At 43.4% G+C, this 19,255-nt stretch overlaps 1 protein-coding gene across 9 annotated transcripts in view; it reads left to right on the top strand.

Annotated features, from left to right (window-relative positions):
• The window catches only part of LOC109251784 (cytochrome b5), a 103,521-nt gene that overhangs the window by 17,614 nt on the left and 66,652 nt on the right, over positions 1–19,255 (top strand). For 4 of the 9 annotated variants that reach the window (XM_053902839.1, XM_053902840.1, XM_053902838.1 and 1 more), the window contains exons 2-3: positions 12,127–12,255; positions 14,361–14,390. In XM_053902839.1, the coding sequence (XP_053758814.1) occupies positions 12,127–12,255; positions 14,361–14,390 (159 nt within the window). Of the gene's footprint in view, positions 1–12,126; positions 12,256–14,360; positions 14,391–15,362; positions 15,384–16,328; positions 16,392–17,622; positions 17,647–18,959; positions 18,995–19,255 lie in introns of those variants that run through there. The other 5 variants (XM_019423662.2, XM_019423660.2, XR_008422318.1 and 2 more) reach the window with 4 other exon arrangements.

Raw genomic sequence — 19,255 nt, 5'->3', positions numbered from 1 at the left:
TCTGTGTCTCCCTCTCTCTCTGTCCCTCCCCCACTCACATCTCTCTCTCTCTCTCTCTCTCTCTCTCTCTCTCTCTCTCTTGCTCTCAAAATAATAAACATTAAAAAAAGTTAAAAAAAAAAAAAAGAACTCCAAATAACTGTGCTTAAATAAGAAATTATTCGTCTGTCATAAAGAAGCAAGCTTTGCAGTCCAGGCCTAGTGGGCTGGCTGTGTTCCATCAAGCCCTCACCACTATACCTCTAGTGTATTTCTGGGCCGTCCATAGGGGTCTGGTTCTCATCTGCCAGTTCAAAGGTAGCATTCCCATTCCAGACAGCAGGATGAAGAGAAAGGGCAAAGGGACACACTATTCTAAAGAGAAGACCTCTACAAGGTGGTTCTGACACTTCCACTTCTACTCCATCAGCCAGAATTTAAGCACATGGCATAACACAGCTGCAGGGGAGGCTGGGCGAAATCTCTATTCTGGGTGGCTGTCTCCCGGTGAAAAGTTTAAATGCAGTGGGGGGAAGAGAGAGACACAGGGAGCCGCTTTGGCCCCCCCACGCGTGCTCGTGTAGCTGAGGACACCCCTGTGCTGGGCAGGCGTTGAGGCTTTCTTTGTTGAGATATTCCAAAGGCATTTGATTTGCCTGCAGAAATTCACCACTGTAGATTTTGGAGCGGGATACATGAAACAGTTGGTATTTGAAGATGAACATTCTAGCAGTGGTACAGAAGATGGGTAAGAATGGGAGAGGGGTTGGGGAGAGGAGGACCAGTTTGGTGGCTGGAGCCATGAACTTGATGAGAAGCCATCCCTGGTTTTATTTACAAGAATGCAAGGTTTTCCTGTCCTGTGAACAAGACCTAACTTTTGACTACAAAATTTTACAGTTTCTTTTTCCAGACTGACTAACAAATAGGAATTCTAGGAGTTAAGGTCAAAGACTAAGCAAAAATGTTATTTTGTGTCAAGCCTAAGACTGTCTCATTTATGAAATTGTTTTTATTAAGGGGGGATAGCACTAGCAAAAATAATCCCAAACATATAATTTGTACCCATCTTAATTTTCTGGGAGGAGAATCCAAGGAACTGTAAAAACGGCTGCAGAAACAAATAGTAGGCACACAAAATGGACCTGGAGAGTATTTTCACCAGTAATTAGTTTAAGAATTAATAGTAGTCGCAGGCTGCACATTTGAATCTAGAATGATTTCGATTTTATGTTTTCTTTCTCATTCAGGTTATTGCCTTCCCAGGGGAGATGGGTGGGGGGACATGAGTTAAATAGGTGGTGGGGATTAAGGAGGGCACTTGTGATGAGCGCACTTGTGATGTTGTATGAAAATGTTGAATCACTGTACTGTGCTCCTGAAAGTAATATTACACTGTATGTTAACTAAGTAAAATTTAAATAAAAACTAAAAAAAATTTGCAAATCACACTATGGCATAGTAAGGATATAACAGATCTTTCCACCTTAATGGAGTTTAAATAACAACAAAAGAAAAACTAATGACAATAATCATTTGAAGAATATTAAGCTATTTCTAAAAATGTTGCTATTGCATGTGATAAAAGTGGAAATTCAAATTTTAAAAAAGTACTCTTGAGAAAAAAAGTAGAAAAAGAATGCCTTAAAAAAAAGATTATTGCCTTCCCAATAAGAATTTATTACTTATTGAAAACATCTGCATCAGGAGAGGCACCTAAGTTTATCTTTTTTATCTTGCCATTTTTTATAGGTCCTTTTTCTTAGCATAGTATTACTATTATTATTATTTAGTGTATTACTAAATAGGAAATAGAATTTTACTGCAATTTAAAAAAATCCTCTAATTATGCATGTATTCCTTTGTTTAGCATTTCTCTTTGGCCTCATTCTAAAAAGGATTTGAGGCCTCGCTCTCATTATGTCGATACTAGAATTCTTGGCCTCTTAACACAAATAATCTGAGACTTGGCCTTCATTGACTGCACTTATTCTGTACCTGACCACGGATACGTGTGTCCTGTTGGGCTCTGGGGAAGCACCTTGTAGTTTGCTCTGATACTCCCCCCCCCCCCCCCCCCCCCCCCCCCCCCCCCCCGTGTGGGGAAATTAGGCTTATTCTCATTTGAACAAAGTTACACGTTGTATGTGTATCTCTAGTGACTGGTTGTTACTGAAGTGTAGAAGATCCAGGGGTTAGGGGATGAGGTGCAAGAAAGAAGCTGTCCTAGGACCAGCCTTCACCCCTTGAACAGTCCTGCTGTGACATCAGTGGACCATGGGAGTCTTGCCATGGGGTTTGGGTCACGTTCTTTTTTGTAATGACCTGGGGTGGAGACCATTGAGCTGCTTAGTGTTAAATAGACCACATGTCTTCTCAGTGAGATTATTTAGACTTTGGTTATGAATGAAGCTTATCACATTTTCTGAAGGGAGGCTGTGAGTGTGGGGTTAGCCCTGATAACCTTGGTGTCCCTCCTGAGCAAAGCAGTCGAAAGAGTACTTGAGCTCCGCCTGCCCAGAGTGTTTTTCAGATTAGAGCAAATTCTTACCAGTAGGAGATATTTGGAAAGAGGAGTGGGTGGGTGGGGTCATGGCTAGGTTGGCTCTGTAGGTGAAGAGTGACAAGTTGGTCATTGGTTTTAAGTATGTGGATCTACCCTTTCTTTCTTTCTTATCTTTCTTCTTTCTGTTTATTTATTTTGAGAGAGAAAGAATCCCAAGCAGGTGTGGAACCTGATGCAAGGCTTGATCTCAAGAACCATGAGATCATGACCTGGGCCAAAATCAAGAGTCAGATGCTCGTCAGACTGAACCACCCAGGCACCCCCACCCCCTCTTTTTTTAAATAAACTCTAGTCACAACATGAGGCTCCAACACAAGAATCCCGAGATCAAGAGTCACATGCTGTATGGACTGAGCCAGCCAGGTGCCCCAAAGCGTGTGGAGTTTTCACAGCACGTGACTCAACAGTGTTTACCTGATAGTACTACCATAAGAACATTACCTGAGCCAAAATCAAGAGTCGGATGCTCATTGGACTGAATCACCCAGGTGCCCCCGCCCCCCTCTTTTTTAAAATGAACTCTACCCCCAACATGGGTCTCGAACACAAGAATCCCAAGATCAGGAGTCACATGCTCTGTGGACTGAGCCAGCCAGGTGCCCCAAAGTGTGTGGATTTTTCACAGCACGTGACTCAGCAGGGTTTACCTGATAATAATACTACCATGGTACTGTTCATTTAAGATGAAACGAAAATCTGTGTTTATTTCTATTTATTAGTATTGTCCAAAGGACTGTAAATACTCATTAACTTATTATTGATACTTGGTGCCCAGGGAAGAAATATTGATCAAGTTTGTAATATTTTCTCCCTTTTTGAGCTCTTAAATTTGTAAGAAAACAGGTAATATACCTATTAGATCACCGAGTACCATACAGGCTGAGCAAATGCCATTAATGAGGGAGGGGTGACCTCACCATCCCCATTCGGCACGTGGAAGGTTCTGTTGTTGCCTGTCCTCCCTCTGGCATGACCTACCCTTTCCTTGCATTTTGATACTTATTTAACACTGTGTTTTCTGCCTTATTCCTCTCATTTTTGTATATATTTGTGAGTCCCTTATAAATTCTCAAATTCACAAGTATAATTGCAACTGTATTTCTCATGTTAAATAGAATGTGACTGAAAGGACTGAGACCCTTAGTGATTGTAAAAGGACTAAAGCCAATAAACTGGTAATTTGTGTGAAATTAACATAAATCAATAAAGTAGTCTGTGTGAGCCTAGTCTTTATCGCATTGTCATTATACAGACAAGAACTTCAGTATCCTTACCCTGTAGTGCCCTGGGGTTGGTAAAACAAGTCAGGCTTGATCCTACAACCTGCCAAAACCACAGAGAAGAGTTGTTGGGTCCTTGGTCGTTATCAGCTTTTATCTTGGCCTCTCCTTCTTGGATGAATCAGTTGACAAAAGCTTTTTCTTCCAAAGCAGTTTGGTTTGTGCTGAGCCCTCGTTCTTGTCCAGAGGCTCTTGCCTATGAGCCTTCTCACCTTGAGAGGAGGTGTACTACCACGCACATATATAATAAAAACATATCCTTCGCTGCAAATGAAACGCCTTTGCAGTTTTCACCCAGGTTGTCTCTGTGTCTTGGAAAAGGTTCGTGTTGTCTGTAGCTACAGCGTCCAGTGTGGTAGTTACTGGGCATATGTGGCTATTTACACTTAAATAAATGAAATTTCCCTTCAGTTTCTCACCCCCATTTCAAGTGTTCAGTAGCCGTTTGTGAAATCTGGTAACAAAACCATTGCTTTATTATACTCCTCTTGATGTTCTCTTCACTTCCATCGCCATTATTAACCCGTGACTTTTTTTCAGAGCTGCTTGTTATGAAGAAGGCTTTTGTCACGTGACACAAATCACAGCCTTGAAAAGAAGTTGAGAATCACTGAGCTGCAGAATCACTGTGCTATGGATGCTGGGCAGTAGCTAAGTGCCTCATTTGCTCCTGACCCTCAAGGAGAGTGACTCAAGTCCATGGTTAGCAGGGTTGCATATTACTGCATGTTTAGGACCTGGTGGATCATTGATGATTAGTCAGAACCATGAGGCTGTATCAATGGAGGCCAAGGGTTTTTTCTCTGTTATTTTATTTCTTGAACCTCAACTTAAGTGCATGATTCTTCAGGATCAAGTCACATTGATTTTTCTTGTACTTTTGGTGTCCCACACAATGTCTTGCTCAGAGTAGACAGTAAATATTTTGATCAAGTAAATTAGACAGCAGTTAAATATGAACTTATATGGTTTCTGAATGGGAAGAGCTAGTATAGTTCAGGAAAAGGAGAGAGAATAGTTGAAATGAAAAGTTGTCATCAACCACGTAACTGGTTATATGTAACGGTTCCAAAACTAGTGTGTCCGTGTGTAATGACCTGTGTTCATCTCCTCTAGTTATCCAACGATTACTTATAAATATTTCTTCGTGTCTGCCACGTGCCAGGCACTGGACAAGGGTTTGGGGCAGTAGGGGTGAGTAAGATCAATTAAAGTCTCTGTACTCGTTGAATCTTACGAGGAAATTGATATAAATATAGATAGTAATAAATGGTGTGAAGGCAAACCAGGAGGTGGGTAGAGAACAGGGTGTGTGTGGGGGCTCTTTAGATAGGGAAATCCCGGAAGGATCTGAAGAGCCGACTTGAGTATGAATGAGGGTAGATGGAATCACGTAGAAGTTGGGAGAGGAACATTCCAAGCAGAGGCAGTTGGGAGGGATCTGACATGGAGAACGAGTTCGGCAAGTCTGCGGACCTGCCCCAAGACTGGCTGGAACTGAGTGAGGGAGGACTCACTTCACCCTCACCCTCTCTGTGGGAAGATGGAAGGACTTGGGATATTTGCAAGTGTGGGCAGGATCCACTGCCTTCAGCGTGTCACCGAAGCGTGTCTGTTTCCTACTTCCCTTTTAACTCTCCTCACTTCTGCCATGACTAACCACCCTGGACTATCTTAATCTTCTTCTAAAAGCCCTCGTGGTGTGACAGTGTGAGGGAGCTGATTGTAGAAGGTGCAAAAGGAAGCAGACCAGTTAGGAGGCCGTTGTAGATATCCACGCTTGGTGTTGGTGTGGTTGGATCCTGAGTCTGCTTTGAAGAGAGCCACCTGGACCTGCTGGTGGATTGGAGTGGGAACGAAAGAGGAATAAGGTTTGACTGTAGCGATTGGGTGCATGGCGGCACTGTTTCCCGAGAGCGGAACTTCTGTGACGTGGCGCATTTGTTTTTACGTTGTGTTTGGGACGTGCATCAGATGCTGAGTGCACGTGTGAGGTGGGGGCCACTGCAGGTGGGAGGACCCCGGAGCTCGGGAGGTCGGGTGTTATTCCACTGCACTCGCTAGGGAACGGTGATTTTCCGGGTTGGAGACCAGATGAAATCACTGGGAGAGCTGGTACAGGTAGAGAGTGGGTGGGGCCCACGGCCTTGAGCCCTGGAGTGCTCCCGTGTTGAGACTTGGAGACGAAGAGACTAGAAAGTAGTGGCCAGTGGGGGTGCAGCCAGGGGTCCTGCTGTCCCAGCAGCCACGAGAAGCCAGCATTTCATGAAGACATCCACCGTGCCACGTGTGCTGAGGGCTTTTATGCCGTGAGCCGTAGAGAGGCCTGTAATTTCAGGCCCTGGTTGCCAGCGTTACTGTCGACGCCACGGAAGTTCACCTTGACTTCCTGGAAAGTGTCCTTGGGAGTGGGGTGGGACTCTGGCCGTTAATGTCTTCTGAATTATGGCTGTGCCAGTCTTTTATCTTTTCAAATCTATTTTCCTATAAATAACCCTTCAACTATGGATGCCAAGAGCAAAAGCTAGTTCCAGTTATTTTATGGGTATTCCCTGGTTTGTACCTGGGGTTTCATATGCCGTGAGAGCGATGTGTATTTGGATAACTTGTGTGGTGGAGACTTTGCAGAGGCAGACAAGGGGGTGACTGGCTCACCAGGCATGTGGACACGGTGAGTGCGCAGAGGCACTGATGGAACCAGCCTGCCCACCGAAGCTGGTCTGCCTCCAGGATTCCCGTTCCCGGTGGTTGGCATCAACGTCCATATCGTTCGATTTTGCCAGCCCCAAATCTGTGGCCTCGCGTTGCATCTTGTCTCTCATCCACCGTCGTCATTCCACCGAGACGTCCTTCCTCTCTCGCGTTCTGTGTCTTCTAACACCTGTTCGTGTCCCTGGCTGCTACCAGCCTTCCGTAGGCTGTCTCTCACTAGATTACTGTATTGGCCTTGGTGAATTGCCTTCCCGAATCCTCTCCTGCCCTTCTACCTGTTGTTCACTCTGAAGACTAGGTTATATATATATATATTTTTTTTTTTCAACGTTTTTTATTTATATTTGGGACAGAGAGAGACAGAGCATGAACGGGGGAGGGGCAGAGAGAGAGGGAGACACAGAATCGGAAACAGGCTCCAGGCTCCGAGCCATCAGCCCAGAGCCTGACGCGGGGCTCGAACTCACAGACCGCGAGATCGTGACCTGGCTGAAGTCGGACGCTTAACCGACTGTGCCACCCAGGCGCCCCATATATTTTTTAAACGTTTATTTATTTTTGAGACAGAGAGAGACAGAGCATGAACAGGGGAGAGGCAGAGAGGGAGACACAGAATTGGAAGCAGGCTCTAGGCTCTGAGCCATCGGCCCAGAGCCCGACGCGGGGCTCGAACTCACGGACCGTGAGATCGTGACCTGAGCTGAAGTCGGACGCTTAACCGACTGAGCCACCCAGGCGCCCCTAGGTTATATTTTTAAAACTATGGTTATATTTAAAAAAAAAAATTCTGCTTTTGTCACCTTCCCTTCTTAGATCTTCTCAATGGCTTCTCATCACTTGCAGGAGAAAGATCTAGAGCCCTGTGTGGCCTGCCCTCCCCGGAGCCAGCCTCTCCCTGCCGCAGAGCTCACTGTGTTCCCTCCCCCATGGGACACTTCACCCCTCTGTCTCTGCCCCTCCTCGACCCTGACTCCTGCTCTGTATCTTAGCTCAGTGGAGCCACTCCTGAGTCCATGCTGTATTCTTCATGGTGGTGTGCTCTTTTGTTTCAGAACATTGATTTTTACCTGCAGTGGTACAGTTGCAGATTATTCCTGTGAGGTCCCTATTAGTTTATAAATTCCCCAGGCAGGAGCTGGGACCTTCTCTGCTCCCCATGTCTGGTGTTTGTCGCATAGAGACATTTGTTGTGTGTTTGTTGAGTGAATTGACTTTGGCACGTAATATTGCCAGTGGAAAAAGAAATCTTCGTCTGGAAAAATGGGAGACTTTATGTCAGAAGGACCCAGCTCCGGTGGAAATGGCTGGCTTTTCCATAGCTGCACCCAGTTCTGTCCTTCCTGTGTCCTCCTTACTGTCACCCCTGGTGTTCCCTCCCATCGCTCTCTCTTTGGGCTGCTGACTGCCACCACATGGTGGGATGGGTGGGAGCCCCAGTGAGTGCTGCTTTCTGAGGACAGACTTTTGTTACAGAATTCACCAGTGCTTGGCTCAGTCTTCAGGAGAGCCTCACGTCTTTTGTTCCCTCTAATCTTGCCTGTGTGTGTGACTAGGTACTTCGGTCTTTTTCGTAAATCTTTCAGAAAATCTTCAGATAATTTTCATCACCTGTTAATTCTACTGTTTACCTCTTTTGAAGCCTTGCCTTTTCTTTGAGTCACTCTCCAGTTCTAGAAGCTGCCTAACAGATAGCAGTAAGTTTTCTCAGGGTTTCTGGGCAGAAACTATAGCTGTACACCATCCCTGGGAGAAACCAAGATGGCACCAATGCCAGTGTCCCCAGGTCTGTCTCTTAAGAATGCTGACAGTCTTAAAATGAGATGTGTGCAGTGAGATGTGTGTGTATTAAGACTGCAGCGTGGGGGCACCTGGGTGGCTCAGTCGGTTGAGCGTCCGACTTCGGCTCAGGTCATGATCTCACGGTCTGTGAGTTCGAGCCCCGCGTCGGGCTCTGTGCTGATGGCTCAGAGCCTGGAGCCTGCTTCCGATTCTGTGTCTCCCTCTCTGCCCCTCCCCCACTCATGTTCCATTTCTCTCTGTCTCAGAAATAAACATTAAAAAAAAATTAAAAAAAAAAAAAAGACTACAGCGTGAATCTGCTCACAGGAGTGAAGAGAGTGACACGGTGAATCACCAAGTTTCAAACCGTCGTGATTAGACTTGATTGACTTTACAAAGTGTGTGTCTCTGTGTCTCTTCCCCACATCATAAATATGTTTCAAGGAAAATATTTGATATTATAATGAGCCAGTCCTGTATCTTTTGCTGTCTTATCAAGACTTGAGTTATTTTGTTTAAAAAAAAAATCAACTTTTGGGGCATCTGGGTGGCTCAGTCGGTTAAGCCTCTGACTTCGGCTCAGGTCATGATCCCATGGGTTTGAGCCCAGGGTCGGGCTCTGTGCTGATAGCTGGGAGTCTGGAGCCTGTTTCAGATTGTTTGTCTCCCTCTTCTCTCTCTCTCCCTCCCCTGCTTGTGCTCTGTTTCTCTCTCAAAAATAAACATTAAAAAAAATCAACTTTTGAACTTGTTTTAAAGTTTATTTATTTTGAGAGAGAGAGAGAGCAAGTAGGGGAGGGACAGAGAGAGGGAGACAGAATCCCAAGCAGACTTCATGCTTTCAGTGCAGAGCCTGATGTGGGGCTCGAACTCATGAACCCTGAGCTTACGACCTGAGCTGAAACCAAGAGGTGGATGCTTAACTGACTGAGTCACCCAGTTTGTTTTTGTATTTGTTTACTGTTTAAAAAATCCTTAAGAGTAAGGCCAAAGATATTTTAGTGTCCGTTTGTTGATGCTATAATTTTTCTTAAATAGTGGTCAGTGGAACCAGTGGAACGCAAGATGTTTTACTTTTTTTTTTCCCCTGAAAAAACTACCTCACAGAGATGGTTTAGGCAGAGCTTACTTAAATCATAGCTAGATGCACACTTATGTACATGGAGAGACATACTCTCCTGTTTCCTTGCTTGGTCAGAAATTAAGTTGAGAACTTGCCCTTTTTTTTGGGTGAGGACTGTTGTGTTGCTCTAAGAGTTTGTGTGAGTGAGCCGGGGAGGGGTGAGGGTGCAAAGAGAGAGTGAGAGACAGAGAGACAGAGAGACAGAGACAGACAGAGAGAGAGAGAGAGAGAGAATCTTAAGCAGGCTCCAATGCTCAGTGTGGAATCTGACGTGGAGCTCGATCCCACGACCTCGGGATCGTGACCTGAGCTGAAATCAAGAGTCAGATGCTCAACCAGCTGAGCCACCCAGATGCCCCAGAATTCTCTATTTTAAAAACTTGTTTAGTTTTATCATGCTTTGTTAAAGGCCAGTCTGTGTTTTTAATCTCATGTGCAAATTTCCTTTGAAGATTATGGGTTATAACTGGAAAGTAGTGGTTCGCTCTGGGAGATTTGTCTATATTCACATATCCTTAACAGGAACCAAAAGTTAAGGAACTCATGAGTTCAGCCATCCACATGGAAAGAATATTATGTGAACTTACATAATTTGTGGGTGCTGAGTTAGTCATTTTATATCTCTTGTGTTTTGCTTCTGTACTCCTCAGTCCATGTCCAGTATTAAACAGACTGTTACAGAATCAACAGACCATGGTTTCCATTGCTACAGCCTTGGAGGTACATCGGGAAACTTCGGATTGGCTCTCAGAGTGAGCCAGTCAGCTGCCTGTACCCCTGGTGTGGCTTCTCATGTTTGTTTATTTTTATTATTATTATTATTATCTTAACATTTATTTATTTTTGAGACAGAGACAGAGCATGAACGGGGGAGGGTCAGAGAGAGAGGGAGACACAGAATCCGAAGCAGGCTCCAGGCTCTGAGCGGTCAGCACAGAGCCCGACGCGGGGCTCGAACTCACAGACCGCGAGATCATGACCTGAGCCGAAGTCGGCAGCTTAACCGACTGAGCCACCCAGGCGCCCCTCATGTTTGTTTAAAGTGGACTTCTGATCTGTGCCCCCAGTAGAAGACATTTAAATAAGTTTGGGAATTCCTGCGGTATGTAGTATTATGTAGCTGTTGGAAAAGTCATGTTGAGGAAAGATGCTTGATGACATTGGGAAAATATTTCATAAAAATGCTGGGTCATGCTCACTGGTTGTATGTTATGTGCTAGGCACATATATCAACATGTTTAATCTTCAAAAACTATGAGATCAATACCATTATTTTCCTAAGTGTACATAGTAGTAGTAAGTAACCACTAGGCAATGCTCTCAGTACCATGTATTGTAATCTGCTTTTTACCTAACAAAACAGTATGCATAAGGTAATGATCACAGTTTTCTTGTAAAAATTATTCACACATATACCTATATGTATATCCAGCCCTATTGAGATGGCAAGACCATACATGATTGGGTGATTTTTATTTATTTCTTTGTGCTTTCAGTTTTTCTATAATGTAGATGGATAACTTTTACAATAGTAGAGGAAAAGAAAACTGGTAGATTTCTATAGCAGTAGATATATTTAAACAAAGTAGGAGGAGAAATGGATTTCAAAAGAGAGTAATCATCTACCCTTCTTTGTCATGTACCTCTATGTTTTCCATCACTTGGGAGAAATTAAGAACAGAGTGCAGTCTGTTATGCAAAGGAGAGTTGTTTAGTTATTGGACACGTACTTATAGATGATTTGCTTAAGGGTGGGGTAAATTTGAACTAAGGTAATACTGAGGCTCAATTTAAGAAGACTTTTTTCCCGATGAAAGTATTTAGGATGCTAATAACCAAGCTCTTTCTTTTGACTTGAATGAGAACTCCTTTCCTTGCCTGAAGATCTCTGGACTTCATCTGTGTTTGTGCCTTGGCCGCTCTTGTCAGTCCCCTTGCTGCTTTGTGACCATCCTTTGTTTTACCATTTGAAGCACCTAACTAAGAGCACTGAAATGCTTCCGTTCCACAGAGGTCTTCTTCCTGACCCCCACGTAGAGTGCTCCTCTTTCTTCCTTGTCTCCGCAGTCCCCATCAGTAATCTGTCCCTCTGGCAGCAGCTTGAGCAAGTCACTGGTGCACCTGCTTGCTTTCCTTTAACTTTCTCCTAGAAAGTTCTGCGAGAGGCAGGGGATGTGCTTGCCTGTCCAACAGGCTATCCTCTGCCTGTGCTTGGTGGGCAGACGGGGTGCTTTTTGAAGATGAATTATCACACAGTTAATCATCTAAGGAGTAGTAGCATAAGTCTACACTTGGACCGAAGAAATCAAAGGTCAGGATATAGGACTGAATTAAAATTAGGTTGGGTAAAGATTAAGAAGAACAATTTTGAGAGCTTTCTGGAAAAGCAGAGAAGACATTCCCACAGGATTAAAAATATGTGTCTAATGTGTGTATTGCCATATGAATACCTGGGAAATGGACATCTTTACTATTGGAGAAAGGTTTTTCTGTATTTCCAAGAAGGAAATTGAATACAAAAGAGTATACTGTTCTCACCCACATTATGGATGAGTTGTACTCACACATTGTCATCTATGACTTCTAAAGTAGCCTATTTGGTTAAATAAACTGACCACTTCCTTTTAACTCATTTGCTTGGAAAAAACGTTTTTGTTTTTTTTTTTTTTTGTATCTCCTTCAAACAGCATCCTGGTGGAGAAGAAGTGCTAAGGGAAAAAGCTGGAGGGGATGCTACTGAAAACTTTGAGGATGTCGGGCACTCTACAGATGCTAGAGAATTGTCCAAAACGTACATCATTGGAGAGCTTCATCCGGTAAGTACCTTCTTGGGGGGCCTTTCCTTTTCTTTAAGGTTGTGAGTTGACCTTGCTCAAAACGGTAGACTTGTGTACTACGAAATCGAAGGAGTAAAGCAAAAACAGTTCCTCCTGATTTTAGAACACCATTCTTGTCGTAAATCAGCTGGAAATTTCTTTGTATTTCCCTGGCTTAGTTCTCACTGGCACTTGGGGTCAGGACTCTCTACCCCAAGGCCATGGCGTCTCTCAGACTATGAAGTGTCTCTCAGAGCAGCAGATTGATTGATTGATTGATTTACCTACCTACCTACCTACCTACCCACCCACCTACCTATCTACTATCTATCTATTTATTTATTTAACGTCTATTCGTTTTTGAGAGACAGAGACAGAGCGTTAGTAGGGCAGGGGCAGAGAGTAAGGGAGACACAGAATCTGAAGCAGGCTCCAGCCTCCGAGCTGTCAGCACAGAGCCTGACACGGGGCTCGAACTCACGAACTGTGAGATCATGACCTGAGCCGTAGTCGGATGCCCAACCGACTGAGCCACCCAGGTGCCCCTTGGAGCAGCAGATTTTAGAAAGTGGGGGGTCATTGATCCACCATGGGTTTTTTTGTTTTAGTTTTTGTTTTTTTTGAGTAAAATATTTTACTTAACAAACTCCCTTCTGCTTTCATTAGTCTGAGGATATTTTAATTCTAAAAAAATTAAAAAAAAAAATTTTAACCCACCTCTGTTAAATGAGTGCACTCTACCTTGTATAAAACCAACACGTTCTCCTCTTTTTTTCTCACTTCACCCCAGAACTTTGAGAATGTTACCTTTGGTGTCAGTCCATGGACTGACTTTGGCAAAATGTTGGCCTACTTCAGCTTTTATATAAACCTAGAGGAGTAATATGAGTTTAGGCCCTTCTGTGGCAGTTTCAAATGAGCATGTGAAACTCGGCTAATCTGAATGCGGCTGAACACTTGGGAAAAAGCAGTGTCGTTCTCCAAGCAGGCAGTGGATCCTACAGTCTGCATTCAGCTGTTCTCACCTCTGGAGAGCACTGGGGTCTCTCAGCACGGTCCCCAGTCTGCTTCTCAGCTCATGCTGCCTCACCAGGAGCCATCCAGAGGGGGCTGAGGTGCTGTTAGAAGCAGGCTAACAAGAAGCAGCATAGGCGTGTGGCCCTAGCCCAAGCAGGCACTCTGAGAGACCCCTGACAGATGAAAACCCATATGAAAAGTTTTGTTGATTGACGTTTCTTACGACGATCAGGGATGAAGGATAAAGTAGGCTTTTTATGGAAAGCCTGAAGATCAGAAATGTGCTGTAGAGCAATTTCAGTTGAAGGGAGAGGTGGGGTTTTTTGTTTGCTGTTTGGTGGCAGGAGGTGGTGCTCTGAAAGTGTCCCTCACTTATTCGGGGAGTTTATTCATCCACCTGTTTTTATCATCTTCATCTTCACACTTCATCAAAGTGTGGTACGTTCCTGGTAACTGGAGAGACTTCCCTTAAAATGTTTGATTCTTTCCTTTCCAAAACTTGTGGGTTTAGAGCAGGTGGGTTTTCAGGCTGTGACTACAGCATTTCTGCCTCACCTGCCTACTGGGCTCCTCTGTGGTCACCTTTAGATGCCCCTTAATTTGGACTCCCTCAACCAGAGGTTTAAGAAAATTACGGCCCTGCAACTGGGAGATTGCAGGAATTCACTAAGGATATCACACAGAATTACACACACACACACACACACACACACACACACACACACACAGACTCATTTCAGAGGATAGAAGAGAAGAATCTAATTAGATCCCAGCTGCTCTCTGAATTGAAGATCAAAATCCAAGTCTAATATATATGCACATCAACATAGAAATAGGATTATCATGGATGATGTTCTAAACCTTGGAACTCTAGATTGAAAACTAATCACTTAATCAGTTGTTAATTTTAGCAGTCAACTCAGATGGATCAAACTATGTGAATAACAACCTAGGTAGATGAACGTAAATTGCTAATAATTACCGAAGAGTAAGGTTTTTTAAAACATCCCAGTAAAAGCGAGTGCTTTGGACATGGTGCTTTCGTAAACTTTCTTTCATTCCATGATGTGCTTTTTTTTCCTTTGCAGGATGACAGATCAAAGATAATCAAACCTTCGGTAAGTGCATCCTCTCAGCGTCTCAGGACCGTATGTGTCTCCACTGTGTTTAATGTCTGTCAAACTGGAGGACAGAGGTCTTTTACATATTGGAGGCCAGCATAGGTCTCTCTAGGTTAGATGAATATGTAACCTGTTGGCTCAGGAAAATACTTCATGTGTGGATCAGCCATTGTGTTTCATTAGAACAGCTTGTGTGTTCTCTTCGTAAGACCCTCAACATGTAATTTTTTCCTCATGAATGTCAGTAGCTACCTCTTCAAGAGCTTCTTTTTATAAGCAGCACTGTGCTTCTAATCTGAAAGATTTGACACAAACCTGATTTTCAGAGAGCGTAAAGTCTGATTGAGGACAGATCTTAGTACTTGAACCTTGCAGAACACTACCCGTGTCGTCGTCATCTCTGTGTCCCCGGGGCACATAGTAGGTGTAAAATAAACATTGGTTGCATGGATTTAATGTTAGTCAAATTAAATAATAACTTTTGGGGGCATTTTTCCTTAGGAAAGGAAAACAGTTCTAGGGACACTAGTTTTACGTCCTGGTTCACTAGCCCTTCTCTGTGAGCTGATGATCTCACACCTCTGAAGGTAAACCCATAGTGAGAACTGATGCCAACAACCAGAATCCCTGACAAGTACGAGCAGACAGGATGGTTGCTAGCCTGTAATTAAAGGATCTGGAGGAAAGTTTTGCTTAAGCCACAGAAACAAAGGATAGTTTTTCCATTTTGGTTTCTGCTCTTGCTTTTACTAGAGGACAACAGTGGGACTCCATGGGGCTTGTATGAAGAACCAGCTGCTGTTGACGAGACGTTGTCTTTAATCTATAGCAAAATCCAAGCAGTGAATCCAATAGAGCATGAAGGCCATGCTTACCTTTATACCCCAGGTAGTACAATAAAAGTCTTGCATCGTGCTGTTTCCTACACAGCACCTTCATTTATATTCTCTTCTTTCCCTATTCCAAAAGGCTTAAGTTCAGTGTTGGTGATCCGAATACCTTGGGAAGATAAGAAATGGACTTCAGAATTTGAATTGCCTCTGTAACAGTTGCTGCCTCTGTAACAGTCCCTGCTGTTCATTCATACGACATTAACAGCTTTTGAGGGGCTACTTTTGTTTGGGGCAGGTGAAATCCTGTGATGCATGTGGTTTTTGCTTTTTCTCCACAGTCTCTCAGGGAACAAATACATTTTTTTTTTTCCTGTTAGGTGTTCAGTATGTTAGTAATCTCGGGGCAAATCATTCAGCTGTAATAAAACAAAGGTTTGATGAGGCTCATTATATCAAGTTAGATTTAATGTAGATCCAGCCGTATCCCAAACCACGATGCCCAGAGACAGAAATTAGGGCTGAGGTGGTCAGCGGGTCCCCTACCGCGCTGCCGCATTTCTGGAAGACAGACTCTTTCCTCTCTGAGAACACACATGACATTGCTTCTATCAGCAGAAGTGGAGGAAGCGGCCGAGAACTTGCCATCTTCCTTAGAGGCCGCAGGCAGATGCAGTGAAGGAAAATTTGTGACCACATTTCTGGATTTTTCTTTCTGGGGCTTCTAGTTTGCCAGGCGAGAGTCCTCAGATATTTCTGTTGTTGTGTCTCTGTGTAACCATCTGTCTGTCTCTGCAGGCTGATCAATGTAAGCTGTGCTCTGAATTTTTTCAGCATTGCCTGTTTAAAATATCTAGTTGAATTGTAAAATAAGATGCAACAAAGATAACTAGTTTGAACCTGCCCAAAGGAAAACGTGGTGTTTAGTTGCCAAAGTAAGATATTTGTAGACAGAAATGACATGTTCCTAAACAAATTTGTACCTATCACATTTGCTTACACGGAGGATGTCAGGAGTGTCAATACCTTTTCTTGGTTGTGGTTTTCAAATCATTGCTGTTTAAATGACCTTATTTGGTTCTTGTGATGTCCCTGTGGGATCCAGAGACCTTCCAGGGAGGGTGAGAACAGTGAAGCTCAGACCTTGTTCTGAGCGTTGGCCTTGTCAAAGGTCACACGCTGCAGAACCATGGCTAGCACCCATCTCCAGCTTGGCAGGTGCGGTTTCTTGAAGCTTCTTGTGTGGGCTCTGCACGGGAAAGGCATGGGTTAGGAAAGCCTTCCACTTAGGGACTAGGCTAAGGAAGATGAATGTATAAATGAGAGGACTTTGATTCGCAAAGACCCGAGGCGCTTTGCATTATTTTATATAGAGCTTCTCTTGCACTGGTTGAATTATTGACCTTTCTATGTGAAGTTGAACTCCTCAAGGTCATGGAGTGAGCAGGTGGCAGAGCCTATAATAAAAGCCATAGTCTTTTCTGCCTGTTGGTCTTGATGTATTTGTTAGTTACACATAGAAACCCAGCTTAGGCCCCTCAGACCACTGGATCGACAAGACTGTTTCAGTTTCCTTTTTCAGCACTGTGGTAAGTGATAATTCAGACTTTTGCTGTAACTCCCAGGCACCTCTGGGTTAAGAGCCTAACAGAAAATAAACACTTGGAAATATATATAATCTCTTAAAGTACAGCTCTTTTTTTTTTTTTAATTTTTTTTTTTTAACATTTATTTTTGAGACAGAGAGAGAGAGAGAGCATGAACAGGGGAGGGTCAGAGAAAGAGGGAGACACAGAATCTGAAACAGGGCCCAGGCTCTGAGATGTCAGCACAGAGCCTGACACGGGGCTCGAACCCACAGACCATGAGATATCATGACCTGAGCCGAAGTTGGACGCTCAACCGACTGAGCCACCTAGTCGCCCCAAAGTACAGCTCTTTAGAGGATCAAACACCCTAAGAGTTTTTGTTTTAGCATGAGCGCTCAGGGTAGTGTTTGGAGAGTGAGGACAGGCCAGCCTAGTTTCCATAGAGTTGTCAGCATGTTTGGTAAAATGCATGTACTTGGTATAAGCAAATAACAGATCTGTGTTCGCGTTCTGTTTTACTCTTCCGGGCTTAACTTTCTATTGTGACGATAATATTTTACCTTTAATGAACTGTTGCACTCTGGTTTTCACAACTCATTGTGTCTTCTAATCGCTGAATAATAATTTTGCATAGTCCACTGACTTCTGGTGATCCTTGTTAATTTTATTCATATATACAAAATTTGAAAAGCCTTGCTGTTGTTATGAATACTTTGTGTAGTCGCTAAGATTTAACATTGCTTAAAGAGATAATAGATGTGTGAAGTTTCCTTTTTAAATGACTTATTTTTTTCCCTCCTATTGTGTCAGGAATCTTAAAGGCCATGTTTCCAGGTTTGTGGGTCTCCTAACTGTTTTGCTTGCCCTTCCCTAAAAGTTTTCTGCCTTTTCATGGGGTTTCTCTAATGCGCCCTGCTGTGTGTCGCTTTGCCTCACTGCAGACTGCTGATTGTTTTGCTACTGGCTTGTCTTGTGCTTTGGGAAACTGCGGAGATGAACTCTCTGAGGAAGCTGCCTTACTTACCTTCCTTTGAGGCACTAATACTTCTGCTGGTGTGAAATTTCAAAAGAATGCTTCTTAAGTTTTCAAGCCCAGAACAGTTTATTTTTTCTTAGGCCTTAGTTATTCAGCTGTTTGGGGAAGTATGTATTGTTCCAGAGCCAAAATTAGTTCACTTTCATGGTACTGACAAGAAGAACTTCTCTCAGAAAGTTCTGGAAGGTAAATTAGGCTACAACTGTGAAAGACCCCAGCACACACACAGGGCGTCCTTATTTTCAGAGGGCTCTTGGCTAGTGACGGTGTGAGAGACCAGTCCCTAAGGCCTCTGGTATCTTTTTAGAGCCGTCTTGTCAGAGTTGGAGTCCAGGAAAGGTGGTGGTCCACAGTGTTACAATTAATTAATTTAATTATTTTCTTAAGTTTACTTATTTATTTTGAGAGAGAGTGTGCACACACAAGTTGGGGAGGGGCAGAGAGAGAGGGAGAGACAGAAAATCCCAAGCAGGCTCTGTACTGTCAGTGCAGAGCCTGACTGGGGGCTTGATCTCATGACCCTGAGATCTTGACTTGAGCTGAAATCAAGTCAGACACTTAACTGCGCCAACCAGGTGCCTCCAGAGTGTTATAATTTAAATGACTGTTTTTACTTCTCTCTTTTTGCTTGACATGGCTTTTAATACAATTTGGATAACTTTACTTCACATAAAATTTGAATGAAATAACTAATGTTTTTTATTGAATGTTTCATCAGTGCTTTTAAAAAATTAAACTGCTCTTCCTGAAGGTAGTGGTGGGGTTATGTGTATGTGTACATGATAATCTGTTTTCAGTTTCTCCATTAAAGTATTCAGATGTGTACTGTGTACAGGATATTTTGTATATAGGCTGTTTTTAACATTTTCTTTCAAATTATCTAGGTTATAAGTAATTTACATACAGATGATTCTTAAAATTTTTTTCCTTCTGAAAAAATGGTGAAATTGGGCATTTTAGTGAGAAGTTTATGATGTTAATTTTCCCTTTCAATGTGTTTGGAAGAATGTACTGAGTAAAATACTGTGACCTACTTATAAAAGAAGTCCTTAGTCAATTGAATAAATGTTTAGATGTTCCCTTTACGTTTACTTTTTCTCTCGTGTTTCAGGAGACTCTCATTACTACTGTTGATTCTAATTCCAGGTACGTGATACGTGGTAGTTTTCTTTTAAAGTAATTGTGATCAGAAGGCTCATAGAGTCAGAGTGGGATTATGGGACCCTCCCCCATTTGAGGTGCAGGCGTCCACCGTGCCCCCTCCCCCCCCATCAGTGGACATCCCAGGATTGTCCCCACTTGGCACCCACATGACTCAGGACACTCTCTCTTCGGCTGTCAGCTCAGACTCGGGACCCTCTTCAGAACGACCCCGAATCTCACCCTCTGGCCATATCTACCCTATAG

Source organism: Panthera pardus, unplaced genomic scaffold (assembly GCF_024362965.1).
Source record: "Panthera pardus isolate Hobbes unplaced genomic scaffold, ASM2436296v1 HiC_scaffold_15, whole genome shotgun sequence".
Lineage (NCBI taxonomy): Eukaryota > Metazoa > Chordata > Mammalia > Carnivora > Felidae > Panthera > Panthera pardus.
The sequence above is the reverse complement of the archived record's forward strand: the minus strand, read 5'-3'. Positions and strand labels throughout refer to the sequence as shown.